The 14,818-nt window shown below is 48.6% G+C and overlaps 1 protein-coding gene across 4 annotated transcripts in view; it reads right to left on the bottom strand.

Annotated features, from left to right (window-relative positions):
- Positions 1-490: 490 nt before the first annotated feature.
- MAST3 (microtubule associated serine/threonine kinase 3) overlaps positions 491-14,818 on the bottom strand; it is a 62,128-nt gene continuing 47,800 nt past the window's right edge. For 3 of the 4 annotated variants that reach the window (XM_054013451.1, XM_054013450.1, XM_054013452.1), the window contains 9 exons: positions 13,960-14,069; positions 13,087-13,241; positions 12,321-12,553; positions 11,248-11,448; positions 10,411-10,637; positions 10,076-10,198; positions 8,135-8,271; positions 7,206-7,387; positions 491-6,478 (listed from right to left, as the gene is read on the bottom strand). In XM_054013451.1, the coding sequence (XP_053869426.1) occupies positions 5,265-6,478; positions 7,206-7,387; positions 8,135-8,271; positions 10,076-10,198; positions 10,411-10,637; positions 11,248-11,448; positions 12,321-12,553; positions 13,087-13,241; positions 13,960-14,069 (2,582 nt within the window). In that variant the 3' untranslated portion in view covers positions 491-5,264. Of the gene's footprint in view, positions 6,479-7,205; positions 7,388-7,410; positions 7,579-8,134; positions 8,272-10,075; positions 10,199-10,410; positions 10,638-11,247; positions 11,449-12,320; positions 12,554-13,086; positions 13,242-13,959; positions 14,070-14,818 lie in introns of those variants that run through there. The other variant, XM_054013453.1, reaches the window with a different exon arrangement.

Genomic DNA, 14,818 nt, shown 5'->3' on the forward strand with positions numbered 1-14,818 from the left:
GCAAAGGAAGGGAAGGAGGTCATGAATGGGAAATATTTGGTGGTGCCAGGTACTATACTCTAGCTCCTTGAGCTGGTCACTCTTGTGCATCCTTTTACTTGAGCAGATCAGTTGTCAATGCCACAGATGCAATCCTGGCCTTGAGCCTGCTGGCTGAGTTGACTGCATCAGGCTAGTGCTTCAGCTAATTTCAGGATTTTACTCTAGAATCTACTGGCTGAAGTTGGGATGTGAACTGCCATCCAACAAGATCTTCACACAAAGGAACAAACAGGCAGTGTAGTCAAAGGCATGGAATTGCAAAATCTGGAAGGAATTGAAGCAGTTGTCACACTGCACATCATTTACTTCGTGTTACACATCAGGAAGATTGGGTAGTGAACATGCAGGAGTAATAAGAAATTTATTTCCAAAATGTTCTTTAAAAGCTTCAATATCAGCAGTTCTGAACTAAGTAGTCCCCCTTAGAACAGAAGACTATGAACTTCAATTCCATCTCAAGGAACAATTTTATTACAACAGGAAACTTTTTCTGAATATATTCATACCAAGACCAGCGTTCAGTACAATACAGGAAGACAAGGTCCTGCTTACTTTTAAGACATTTTCCATAAAAATCCTTTGCATACAACTTCTGAAACGAGTTTTATTCTTACATAATAGTTCTTCAGCCACTGTCCTGTTGAGACCCTTTTACACCTGCTCAGGGTAAAGGAGATGTCCATTTTTAGTTTTTTTTTCGAAACAACAATGCTAACTTCCTGAGTGGTTAATAGAGAAGGCAGAGGAAGCAAGCAGAAAACCTATCCTAAATAAGAGAGAGAAAAAAAAAAAAAAAAAAAAAAAAAAAAGGAAACAACAACTGATTCTGCAGAAACAGGATTACAACAGAGAGTAATTGTTGGCAACGTCATTTCAGAAGCAAAAACACTTCATTCTGCATTGTCATCTAGCAAAGAACCATTTCGTTCACTAAACCCCAAGACCAGAAAGTGCTTCTGTGCCTCCACAGGCTGATGATGTGGAATTAATACATGCTCTTGGCCACCAACATTATTGTTTGCTTGTTTTCTGGGTAAACTACTACAAGGATTAACACAGGAGAAGCAGTCAATTTAAAACAGCCACACAAACGTAAAAAAAACAAATTCTGCTTAAATAAGCAATCAAAATAGAAAGCTAGCATCACCAGTTACTCTCAAGTCTGGGGTGGGAAAAGGAATCACTTTACAGTGGGATTGGTGCTACAAAATGGCATAGACATTAGCATTATACAAATAATAATAAAAAAATACCTTTCTGACAACTTTGCGCACATGGTTAGATATCATCGCAATACAAACTATACAGGGAGGGATATAAATAAGTGTTTTGACATAAAAGCCCAATACTTGCACTGTCAGTTTCTGCAAACACTGCAGTTAGAAAAAACACACATGCATTATCAAATGTAAACATTTACATCATATAAAACCTTAGAAATGCTGGAAAATGCCAGAGGGACTCTTCATACAAAATCCACCAGCACAAGAGGGAAAGGGAGTTCAGAAATTACAACAAAAGACAACTGAGACAACACAGAGTGTAGTTTATTACATTTTTAATAAAAATGTAGGGCTCTAATTAAATGCTCCGTTCACTCAGAAACCTCTGTGGAATGTCTGTATGTTCTGAAAGCACATCCTGGGGAAGGTTTTAGAAACTAACTGTAAGCAGAATACAGCAGAGAAACTACAAATCACTGAAAATAAACAAAAACTCTGTTAATATTTGCATGAAGATACTGAAACCTGGCCCAGGGAAGGAAGGAAACAGATGGATAAATTCCAGTTGTGCTTTTCCTAACCAACTCCCTCTCATGTGGAACATCTCAGAAAAGATGATCAAACTGATTAATTTATTTTGGCTCAGAGCTATTTAAATCTCTTGTTACAAGAAAAAAAAAGCATTAAACACAAACGAAAACCCTCTATACAATTATAAAAATCAATCTTGTCTAAAATAGGCAGTCTGAAAACAAGTCCTGTCCCCCCCTCCCCATTCTAAAAAGTCACAAGTAATCAGTAACCCTTCAGCTAATTTTCATTTAGTTCAGACACACATGTCCCTGAATGAGCTTTGAGGTCTGACAGATCTATCAAACCCATAGCTTGCCTACTTATTATATCTTCATTGGCAATCCTATTGCTTACACAAAGCCTGAAAAAACGAAGACTTTCAGAGAATAGGACTAAGCAGTACAGTGCTGTAGTTCTCATGCACAAGATACCAGATGGGGTGATCATACAACTCTTACAAACCTCTACAACTATCTAGGTTTTGCCTACATGTCTGAAAGTATAAACTGACCATTGCATGGACATTTAAAAGTGTGTCCAAGATCAAACAGTCTTTGGAAGTCAGACCACGAGAATTCTACTTTTTCTTTTCCTTTAAAAAGTTTAAAATTGGAAGTTAAAAAAGAATCAAATCTTGAGATGCTGTTAATGTGGCAGGAATGCACAAGTGACAGGGAAGCACCAGTGAGTCCTTGAAAGTTCACATAATCTGCCCAGATGTCATAAAAAGAAACCCCCCAGCACTACATGCAAAACCCCAGCTATTATTTTCTGTTTGAGGGTTGAGTTCCTGTTCTAGCCCCTGAACAAGGCTGACAACAGAAATAGCCACTGATACATTCTATTTGTGTTTTGTTTATTAAAGAATATACACTTTCCAAATGAGTTAGGAGAGCTTCAGTTGGAAAAGCTAGACTGGCAGGTGGTACTGCCCTGCCCTACTCCTGGGAGCTGTCATTGAGAGCACGGTTATATGGGAGAGAGGAAAAGGACATACCTGGGGTAGAGAACACGTTAAATAATTACATCAGCTTTGTTGGTGATGAGGTTTGAATGAGGGATTGGGGGGAGAGATGTTCAAGTGTTTTTTTTAAATGAAAAATGGACAAATCTGCAAGTTCCTCTGAAGAAATCTCTTAATGTTCCCTGGCTCTACTCACAGTAAAGAGCTTAAGAAGGTGTCTCTTGTCAAGTTAAATTCATAGTCTTTCTTGTTTCCCTTTAACATGGGCGCACAATATGAATGGGACCAGAAAAAAAAAAAGAGCAGCTGGAAAACAGGAACAGTTAAACAAGGTTAGACATCTGGTGCCAAGAGGTAACCTGCACTTGGCTGCTTATTCAGCACGTCAAGCCAGAGGGCAGGGTTTGCAGGCTCACCCTTTACAACAGGGCCTTGAGCTGAATCATGACAGTGTTCCTCACATGCTGCAGATTCAAGGAAAGGTAGAAAGCACCGAGGGACGTTAGCCAGTCCAGACTTTCCTTGCCCATCATGTCTAGTCCTCTGATTTGGACTAGAAGGTGCATGAAGACAGGGAACACAGGACCTAACAATGCGACAAGAGGAGGATAGATATTGCTCATGGGCTAATCCCAGTTGTCAAACTGCTTCTTAGGTGTCATCTTCTGATTCCAACAGATGGAATCCTGGAGCGGCTTATGAACTAACACTAAGGCATATTCTAGCCCAATATATCAGGTCTCGCTCTCATGATTTAAAGGAGTCTAATCCCTTGGTGCATCCCCACTTGCCAGCAGCGCCTCAAGTGAAAATCCCTCAACTTCCTCAGCTGCTAAAGAGCAATTTGGATCAATCACCAAATGCCAGGAGATCCCCAAGCTCCATCTCTTGCAACTAAGAGTCACATGATTAAATCACTCCTGATGAGCCCAGCCTGGTGACCCTCATTGCCATGAGGCAGACATGGTAAGATTCTCAGCAGAGTCTCTTGTTCTGAGGGGAGGAAACACAATTAGCACCTAGGAGGGAGCAGCTCAAAAACCCCTTTGGCTGAGCTAGCAGCCACTGGAAGGCTCTGAATATGTTACCACCCAAGCTTACTTAGCCAAGAAAGATAACCACAATGTGGAAAAAACCAGAGGCAACTTCTATAGGTTACTAAAACATTCATTTTCTACCCCAAACACCATTGCTTATATGCAGCATCAATTAACATAGATGGGAACCGGCCACACACAGCAAGGGAGTTCTCACTCTCACATACAAAATCAATCTCATCTTGGCAAACGCACACAGAGGCCCGGAGCCGTGCTGCCCTTTATCAGTACCACTGTGTCCTAGAATTGGCCAAGTCAACATGTCAAAGAAGAAGAAGTGGAAGAGTAACGGTTCAGCGCACACACTAAAGAGGAGCTGTTGTTTGAGATGTATATACGACATTCTGGGGGAGAAATGTTCAATGCCAGTGACAGCACAAGGCCAGGATATGGAAACTGTTCAACAAGGTTTGTCTGGGATTTGTAATACTTGATTCATACATTCCTGGTGGGCATCAATCACATGCGTGTCCCCTGCCCAGGAGCATCATAAAACACCAAAGCAAAAATTCTTCCCAAACAAACATATTGGGGAGAGGGAAATTTATGCCTATTTCTGAGACATCTGGCATTGGCAAGAGTAGGGTACTGGACTAGATGGACCATTGGTCTGTTCCAGAACAGGAATCCCATCATTATAAAGTTACTGCTTTTACCTTTAATGAAGACCAGCTCTTCTGGGAGGAATAAGACACCTGTATGAAGATCAAAGCACCAAGACATACCCTGTTATGCATATCCCTACCAAAAACGGTATTTTAAAGCTTGTCTCTTAACTGTTTTCTTTGTGCCTTGCCACCTGAAACTGACAATAACAAAAGGGGCAAAACTAGTGGTTCTTAGAAATGACAGAAAACATATAGTGCATTTCAGAGGTGGGATTATAAACACTTACAAAACAGCGGTAATGCTTCTCCTAGCACAGTCAGTTGAGATGCCCTCAGATGCCTCCTCTTAGCTTATAAAGGTAATAAATTAGTTATAAGGATTCACGTCTAGTCCTTTCTATTTACAACGGGGTCCTGCTGAGGAAATGCCATCACAACAGAGCAGCTTCCTTAGCTCTACAAAAATATTAACATCTTTCCAGTTAGTACAAAAACCTTTTGTAAGTAAATTGGTCAAATTATTCCCCACCCCCTGCCAGGTCTGATGTTAAAAATGTTTCAAATGCATTTACTTTCACAAAATGCAGGTATGTAATTTGAAGAGCGCATCTCAGCAGCTGGATGGTATGTCAGTCTCCAACACAGATGTGCTTTTTCTGGAAGCTGATCCCTTGTGGAGTTCATGCAGAGTTGAAGAAGCCCTGTCACTTTGTCACCTGTTCACCTTTAGCAGTTCCTTTTGCTTAACGTGTGGCTATTACTCATCCTTGACTTTTTTACGAGCTTGATCATGCATCTTTTGTTGATTTGCTCTGGGTGTCTCATGCTCCTGCATTCCTGAGCTCCCCCACAACTTCAGCGTTGGAGGTGCTTTGCTCAGCTGGGGTGAGCCCACCATGTCCTTACCACAACATGTCCTATGCGGGGACCCAGACGCTGGTGAGGGCTCTTGTCCTGCACAGAGCTCTCTCTGCTCCCGGTTCTCTCTACACTGGGAGGAGACACTCTTGTATTCCACTGCTGTAGTTCCATCCACTTGTTCAGTATAGACCCTGGCCATCAACTGGATAGGGTAGGACCCTTGGCATTCCCACTCAGCTGTGTTAGTCTCCTGTTCATCACTCTCTGACCCTTGAACTGCTATCTGCGGCACCACAGTAGGCATCTGCTCTGGGTTTGGGGGCTCTGAAGAGCTACCAAATGCTGAACTTGGTCTGGTCTCCACCCAGGAAGCTGCATGAGGGGCAAGTCTCCATGGCGCACGCTCCTTGTCCAGCTTGGCCTCTACTTTCGTGCCATCCTCACTCACAGGCACCAGCTCTGGCTCATCAAAACTCACTTCTTGGACAGCTTCTTGCTTTTTAAAGGAGTCTCTGCGCTCCGACAGGTTTAGCCTCCTCATGACAACGACCTCCTGGTCACGGTCATGCCTTTCCCCTGTCCAGTCTCTCATTCGGGGGGTCCCTGGGTAAGCCACAGCACACAGGTCTCCCGCCTGGACAGGAGTCTCCCGCTCCCCCAGAGCCTCCCCCATCCCATCTCCTGGAGGCATTTCCAGTGTGAGCTTCCGGCTGCTGATGGTTTTCTTTTCTGCTAGGTAGGTAGCAATTTTCTCAGCAGATTGGACTCGTTTTAGCAGAGGGGACCTGGGGCCTTCGGCACTCCTGGGCCGAGACACTTGCCTGACAATGGTGGGGGGAGATAGGGTCTTGCCCTGGAAGGAATGAACGTTTTTGGTGTAACTTGGTAGTGGCGATGGGGACCTTTGAGGAGAAGGCGGCTGTGGGACTGAGGAAGGAGTACATGCAAGGGGAGATGGGGGGATGCTGCTGGTGGACTTGCGGCGCCCCACCTTGTAACGCTGACCACTGAGCTTCGGCACTAGCCCATGAAGAGAGCTCGGTCTGATGTGTCCTGCAGGAGAGGTGGGGGTGCTAGAGGATGGGGAGGTGCTCTGTGGGGAGACAGAATCTGCCAGAGAGAGAGAGAAAGAGAGATCAGCTCACCCGAGATGAATACTATGCTCACATTCCCTACACATCACAGGCTTGGGCAAGGTCTGCATTTCCAGCATCAGCCTCACATACGGTGGGCCTGAATGAAATGTCCGCCAAATCAAGGCACTTCCTGAATGGTATGGAACCTGGCTACCTTACTCTAAGGAGCACTGCAAGTTACAGGGGGATCCACGTGCATACGAACCCAGCTGCAACCGCAGCTGACCTAGTGTTCCCTCTGGTCATTCTACCCTGTGCTTTATACACTGCGTTTCTCCTTCCTTGCCCCTTACTGTGAATTTGCAGGGAAATGTTCATTTACTCTGGAAGATTATTCCCAAGAGCCACTATGATCCTCCAACATGTCAAAATACCTTTCGAAAGGCAAGTTAGCAGTTGGGGAAGACAAGCCCTTTGGCACAAAGCACTGTCACCATAAATGCATGAGTGATAGAGACACCCATCTGTACAAGTTAGCATACGTGTTCTCCTTTGGGGGAGCAGGCTCAGAGCGTCCACAACCCCTGAGTGAACCCTGGAGACCCAGTCGCATTCCCAGCCTTGATCCTGTTGCAGGAACAGCCTGAGGGCACACACTATACAGCCACATACACCACCCATTGAATGGACAGAGCACGGGGCAAGCCATCTCACAAGTAGCAGAAGCTATAGTTGGGTGTGTGATCAGAACTAACCCCTACCTAATGGGAGGTCTGGAGCAGGGCTGCGGCAAGGAGTTGTAGGTCCAGGTGACAGACTGTGTGTGGGAGATCCTGGAAGGCTCTCGCTTGATGACAGGGAGTGATGGAGGCCAGATGAGAAGCTCCGGCTGGTGTGCAGTACAGTCGTTTGCTTGGAGATCTTTTTGAAAAGGCACTTTCTCCTTTGAGAAGAAAAAAGCCCCAGGGGCAGGGTTTACATGGAAGGGCCCATTAGAAACAAACTTCACAAAACCTCTTTTTATTCCCCTTGGGCATTAAAAAACAAGATTTCTCCCAAGTCTGTCTTCTAGGGAGGTCTCCAACTCCAGGCTGAGTTTTCAGCCAAAAACTCAACTCTTCAGGATTCTGCATGCTATGAACAATGGGGAAAGGAATTTACTGCATCACCATTTCAGACAAAAGATGCCTTATAAAAATATTCTTTAGCAAGCTGCAAAGAGCCAGATCTGCCAACAAGCACATACAGGAACCTTACCATTAAAAGCTACTGCAGCCATTAACATCCAGGGCATTTTTAAAGTAAAAATCTCTATTCTTTGCCCTTGACATCCACAGCCTGTTTCACTGAGCCTTCGACCTCTGTTCCCCAGGGCATGCTATAACATATCACTGCCAGGTACCGTGGCTTCAAGAAACTGAGTAAATTCCCACCCCTTCTGTTTGTGTGAAGCAAGGGGATGCTGGCCCAAGAGCAAATACAGAAGGCGCTGGTCTCTTTGACTGATAACACTGAGAAGAATCATTCTCTCTGGTTGAGGCAGCATTTAGACTTTTTCCTTCCCCATCTTAGGTGAATAAACTCATAGCTCCCCAAGATACTTCAGGGCTCGCGTGCCGGCTTCTCATCAGAGCTACACAGAGATGCCTGATAACGGAAGTCATCCTGTTCCCAGACTATTTCTACTCACCGGTCCTGACTGTCCCTTTTCCTGCTTTTCTTACTCCTTCTGGCCATCCTGGTCTTGGAACTGTTTTTCCGAGCAGGACCGATTTTGATGGATGTGTTCTCGAGGGCGGTGGTTCGCAGCGCTACTTTGTTGCCACTCTGTGAAATGCACCAAGCGAGTTGTTGCGACGCACAAGACACGAGCATGTTTACAGCAGATTCTAAGGCCAGAGGGGCCCCACCAGAATCATCTTGTCTGACCTCCCGCGGAATAAGTGACTCAGTCCACCAAGCCGACAGCAGGAGTCACTGTCAGAGTTGGGATCGGGACTCAGGTAGTCTTGGCTCCCTGTCCACTGCTCAGACTGCTAGACCACGCCTCGCTCCTGGCATATGTTAGTGAGGAGGCTGAACTTCCATTTCAGTGGTGCTCTCACACTGAAGTTTCAGTCTCCAGCACAGCCTATGGAATGCACCATTGCCCTGAGGGGTCCCCCGTAATTAACCACATTGAGGAAGGGTGTAAACCCCATTAAAAATCTCTCGTCTGTGGGCCACGGTACATACCTACGCTTGTCTCACTGTTGCTGAGTCAAGGAGACAGGACTAGGGAGCGGACCCTCCCCCCCCCCCCAGGGCCCAGTCTGCAGAAACACAAAGGTCCCAACCACCCCACGAAAACTGCCTTTTGAAGAGACAGATGTTTTGGGCAGCGGCGTCTAGGGCAAGGGGCTTCTCAAACTTCTCCACAGCGTTTCTAGAGAGCACTGCGTTGGATGTGCAGCTGTTCTGCAATACTCTATCAATACTGTATGCTGACCTGGTCACTGGGATATTACTGTGTACACATATTGGTCTAGTTTAACAGGGGGCTGTAAGGAAAAAGAAGCAGGAAGAGAAACTGCCCCTCAGCCAACACTTGCGGGCTATTATGGGCCATTGGCTCTGAGGACTCAGGCTCGATATCCTGCTGAGCTTACAGGACTGGGTTTGTCCAGAAGGGTCTAAGCCCAAGAACACAGCAGTTTAAAAGGGTCTACAGCAGTTTAAAAGGGACACGCTCTGAAGAGAAGGGAACCAGAGTTCAGACACCTGTTGGGTGTGTCTGAAGAAGTTAGTCCTGCCTACGGTTCCGTTGGTGGTAAGCCACAGACATGCCTGGAGACTGTTTGTTGAATTAAAATCCTCTTTTCTGAAGAAGCTTTGTTCCTACTGTTAAAATAAGCAATAGGTTTAAGGCGGCTGTTTGGTCATGGAACAGTTCTGGTCACACAACCCCGAAGGGAAGAACCTGGGTGTCTGAACTCTAATGGGTAAGCACGGTCCGTACACAGGGTGCTCTAGCCCACGGCCAAGTCTAGGAGTGAGAGAAATGTGAAATTACACCCTGGGATAGGCAAAGTCGTGCGGCCTGACACCTGAGGGGAGCAGCAAGAGACCAGAGAGAGACAGCTAGTCCTGCAGTCAAGACAGTCTTCCCACCCCTTTGCAATCATGCAGCCCCACCCACTCTTGCATTTGGGACCTCATAAAATCCTTAAGCCAATTCCAATCACTGCTTACATGGGAGACTACATTCGGCTGGATTTTCAGCTTCTTTTAATAGAATTTGCGGTGGGAAGCAAGGAGGAACAGCCAGGCCCCAGTGACCTGCCAGCTCTGTATATCCCATGTTTGAGAACTCTGCTCCAGGGGAGCAGACGCAGCATGCGAGTCAGAGCCACATTGTCGTGGGCAAAGCCAAGCAACAACAGAGAGGGTGTTATCGCTGGACTCCTGCTGATTTGTGAATTCCCTCTCTCTCTTTCAGATAATTAAACTAAAAGTTTGCTGCTCCAAGTCTTGACCAGCAGCTCGCTCCCGGGGGCTCAGGAGGCGTGTGCAGAGGGAGCAAAGTGTTAGAAGAAGCTGCACAAAGAGCAAAGCACCTGGTGCACGTTTACGTCCAGAGCAGGCTGCTTACCTTTAGCAGCAGCTCCACAACATCCATGTGAACTAACCCTAGCACAGACTCTCCATTCACGTGTGTGATGAGATCCCCAGCTCTCAGCCCAGCTTCCTGGGCAGGGCTCCCATCTTCCACGCTCTGGAATTGAAGAACCAGGAAACGTTACTTAGGCAGATCTTCAGGATTATTCACACAGCGTTTAAGCTTCACTGCCAGTTTGCGCCACCTCCCTCTCCTCTTGAGAAAACATTAGTCCCTTTACACCACTGCTGCTCGGCATGCAGAGCACAGTGCTTTGTGCAGCACGACGCTGCTCCCTTCACGTGCAGAATCCCCAGCCAGTCACTTACCCACACCATGTGATGCACCGTGTACACGTCGCTGTCCCCCATATACACACGAATGGCGCGCAAAGTGAAGCCATATTTCTTTCCAGAGCTGTGGATGATGATGGGCGGACGCAGGCTGGTGATGCTGAGGGAGGAATCCCGGCTCGGGGACGAGTCCCGAGAAGATGGGTTGGAAGAGAGAGAGTGTGGGGAGATGGGGCTCATGAGGGCTCCACTGGTACAGTCATCTACAAACAACAGACAGTGTCCGTTTCACCTTGGATCCTCCACGCCTGCCGGCACTCTGAGCAGCGGAGAGTCAGTCCTCTCACACCAAAGAGTAACAGGGCTGCCAAACTCTGCTGTTTTTAACAGGACTTGGCCTGGCAGACAACCGTATGTAGAAACTTCTTTGCTCGAATGAGGAGCACCTCAGTCCACCCCACAAAGGAGCCTAAAAATCTCACTCCCTTACCATTGTCTGCGCAGTTTGTCTCCCTTTGCTACTCTCTCAGCTTAGGCAGAGGGCAGATTTGCCAGCTTCCCTCTTGCCAAGAGCTGGTTCCACTTTGTGGCTCTTGTTCAGGGTTATCATTGCATGGGTCCCACTGCCGAGGGGCACAGAGGAACCCAAGAGGGCATAATTGAGCAGGGACTGCCTGGGAGGCCTCCTTGGTAATGCTCAAGCTGGTGAAAGTGTAACAGACAATCAAAGCTACACAGGCCCGCCATTTGGGGGCAGGGCAGCTGGAGCCAAAGCGCAGGAGTGCATGGTAGAGAGGTTCCAGACTGAAACATGCATTCGCTAATTACGCAGCTAACACTGTGCATCAGAGTCACTAGCTGCTTCCCACTGACCTGCGGTGATGATCAGGGACAGGGCTGAGACAGAAGCAGATTTAGGCACTCTGCTTCCTGAAGACACTCTCTGCTTCTCCAGAGTGTTCTTCGGACTCCCCAGCCTGCGGCCCAGCCCAGGCTCCAGGGCTCTGGGGGTGGAGTTCTTGGTGCCGGTGCTGTTGCTCCGCAGGCGGATGCGGTTCAGACTGACAATATCAGCTGGACAAATAGGGAGAAAGGGGCAACAATGCTACTGCAGTGCCATTCTGCTGCTGGCCGGCTGGGGATGATTCTGAATCATTCACTGGAACAGTATCATGTCTAAGGGCCACAGCCCTTCCTGTCACTTCCCCCTCCTCATAGGTAACCCGGAACTGGCAAGGTTTAGACCCTGCTGCTAAGCAAATGCCCAGCCAGGGCCATCTTGTCCCCAGGGGGTTATTCCCACACATGGCTGTCTCCCCAGAAGCCCTTCCCCCATTTGGCTCCCTCTTCCATCAATTGCTCCCTCCCTAGCCTGTCAGTGCCTATTCAAGGGTACATGTGGGGCACCCTCTCGGACCACACACGCTGCCACCCCGTCCCTCCCAAAAGGGATCAAGGAAAGACGAGCTAGCACACACAGGGGAAGCAATCACCGTCCCCTTGAGGCACGTGATGAGCCCCCTACTACCAAGTGCCGCAAGCTCGAACGCCCAGCCACTCTGCACGGTGCAGGCTGTTCTGAGCTTGAAACACCTACTCTGCAGGTCTCCAACTGTACCTGTCAAGACAGGCAGGGAAATGATGGGGGAGAGAGAAGAGTGTGCCATGCCAACAGGGCATAAATACAGAGCATCTCTCCCCTGCACTGGAACCATGGGGAGTAATGGAGAACCCTGGAGCTAGGATTACCTGGAGGCTCTCCAGTGGCCTGGTCCTCTACCAGCCAACCCAGCGTAAATGCCCTGTACAATGTACACTGGCTCCTTCCCCAGCAGAAGGCCAGACGCGACGCTGGGACCCAGACTTAGCGCAGAGCTTTGCCAAATGGCAAAGGTGACGCCTGCGGTGTCCTGAATACCCAGTTCCGCCATCCACAACCCACGTACCTGATAACGCTGAGGACTTTGCTGCTCCTCCTGCCCCTGCTTCAGGGTCCCCCAGCACAAACATCGGCCTCTCAGCCTTTACAGAGCCTGGGCAGGGGCTCTCATCTTCGGAGGAGAAAGCAAACTTCGGCATAGTCTCCAGGCTGAAGGTGTTGGTGAGGGTGGCAGGGCTGCAGCTTCGCTCATGCCGGGAGGAGTAGGCCGTCGAGCCGCAGGACGTCCACGATCGGAGCCTGTTGATAGGGGAGAGATGGTTTGAGAGAGTAACCGAGGCTGGGGACACCACCACTGACACAGCACCACCACCATACTATAGGGCACAGCCCCCTTGGACCACTTCTCTGACTTCAGGGCTAACTGGATTGCTAGCAGCCAAGGTCCCTGCTCTGGGGACTTCACCATCTCATCGTGGTTCCAAACTAGGAAGACCTCCTAGAAGACTCACCCACGGCTGGATCTCCTGCCGCCCCCTCAGCAAGGGGACTCCCCCACCCTCTGTCAGGCGACTGCTGGGAGCAAATCCCCGTATTTTACCTAGAGCAGAAGCAAAGCCCAGTACAAATGAGCGGCAGTGCCCAGGGCTGACTGAGCTGCCAGGCCATAACAACAGTGTGAGAGTACACACACCCCACTCACCCCTGCTGCCTTCGGGAGTCCGCTTTCCCCTATAGGCACAGGAGCCTCGTGCTCCATGGAGGGAGATCTGGACAGTCTGCACCAGTGGCAGTTCAGCCAGGTCTCTGCAGCATCGTCCCTCCCAGCTCACCTGGTCTCTGTGCCCGACAGCCGGCTCTTGTCTTCGTCTCCTGAGCTCCTGTCCCACCGCTCTGTCCTGTCCTCTTTCTCCTCGCTCTGACTGCGCTCGGAGGACGAGAAGCTCAAGTTGGAGTGAGCTGCTAGGTACTCAGAGCTGCTATAAACCTGTAGCAAAGAGGCCAGCAGAAGGTAGAGTTCAGCCAGGAACCCACAGCACTTTACACCTTATGGTCCAGCCTCTGCTGGCATGGCTCCACCAAAGTCACTTGAATTACCGAAGCAGAGACTCTGACCACACGTCTACAGGAATCACCCACCCACCAATGAAATGCAGCCACCTCTGAGGTCAAACAGCTACCACATCTCACAGCAACTCCACAAAACAATTCAGGACAGAGTGAAGAATAATAAATCCAGGAGGATTCTAGGAAGCAACCAGCCAAATGGGACCTTGGTGAACACTCCAGGGTTAATTCTCCTACCCTGGAGCACAGTGCCATGGGATCCTTATCCCAGAAAAGTCAAGATCCAGACTTGAGCTCTTATGAAGGGCAGCACCTCTAGCAACACCTTCCTCCTTAGCACCAGGCTGGGGTGCTGGGTCAGTGCTCACTTGGAAGGAAGAGCACCCCTCCACACCCCATGAATCACCAGCAGCCTTTCCCAGAGCATTCCCTGCAGAGCTTTCAATGGTGCTCCTGCAGCAGGTGAGCCGACTCCCTGGGCTTTCCCTTGCCCGAGAGCTCAGAAAGCCCCTCTCAGGTCACTAGTAAAACCTGTGCTCTGGCAGAGAGTGACAGCTGGGGGCTTTGGCCCCATGGGAGAGGGAAGGTCTCTCTAAACCCCCAAGCCCACTTGGTTCCACAAGGGGCATTTCCAGTACCTTGCTGAAGCGGTGAGAGCACGATGAGAACTGGCCGATTTCCACAGATGATTCCTCATCGTTAGTTTCCTCATCCTCAGAGCCCAAATGATGGTACCTTTCAGAGCGAGCTGAAAGCAAGAAGTGATAATGCAGCCGGGACTAGTCCTCCCATGAAGGTGGGTCACTCCTCCAGGGAGCTACAAACCCAGCAACTTGGCCACACTCACTGTGTACAGAAAATAATAACATCTCCCCTGCTCTCTGCCAGAGCCCCCCACTGCAGAAATAAAGGCTGACACAGGGATACCATCACTGTCACGTGGGAACTGCTGGCAAATGGCACAGGGGTAGACCTCTTGCTTACAGTACCAGAGGGCCGAGGTTTAAATCCCAGGGAAGCCCTGGCACAGAAGTGAAAGTTATTTTCTTTTGCTGATGCTAGGAAGTTTTGGAACGGATCTTAAAGCTCATGCTTCAGGGCTTATGCCAGTCTCTAGATAACAGGGATTAGGTTTCTTGCAGCTTCCTGTGAAGTGTCTGGTTCTGACCACTGTCAGACAAAATCCTGGACTAGATGGACTATGGGTCTGATATGGTCCAGCAAGTCCCATGTTCCTCAGCGTGTGAACAGACCATAATTTAAACACACTGAATTTCTAAGTAATTAGGTCACCCGTGTCACTGGCTTGCAGGAGTGGGGGAATTAACCATGCATTTTACAACCCCCAAAGTGACCCCCAGGGAGCCTCAGATTACCGTGCACTCGGCCTTGCACTCATTTAACTCCAGCTTTAACCCCGATGCACCATTTTTTTTGTCAGCTACACGGGTGCACGAGAAAGCAATGCCTTCTGGCATGCAGGGCAGAGCAGCAGGA

The sequence above is a fragment of the Malaclemys terrapin genome, chromosome 24 (assembly GCF_027887155.1).
Source record: "Malaclemys terrapin pileata isolate rMalTer1 chromosome 24, rMalTer1.hap1, whole genome shotgun sequence".
Lineage (NCBI taxonomy): Eukaryota > Metazoa > Chordata > Testudines > Emydidae > Malaclemys > Malaclemys terrapin.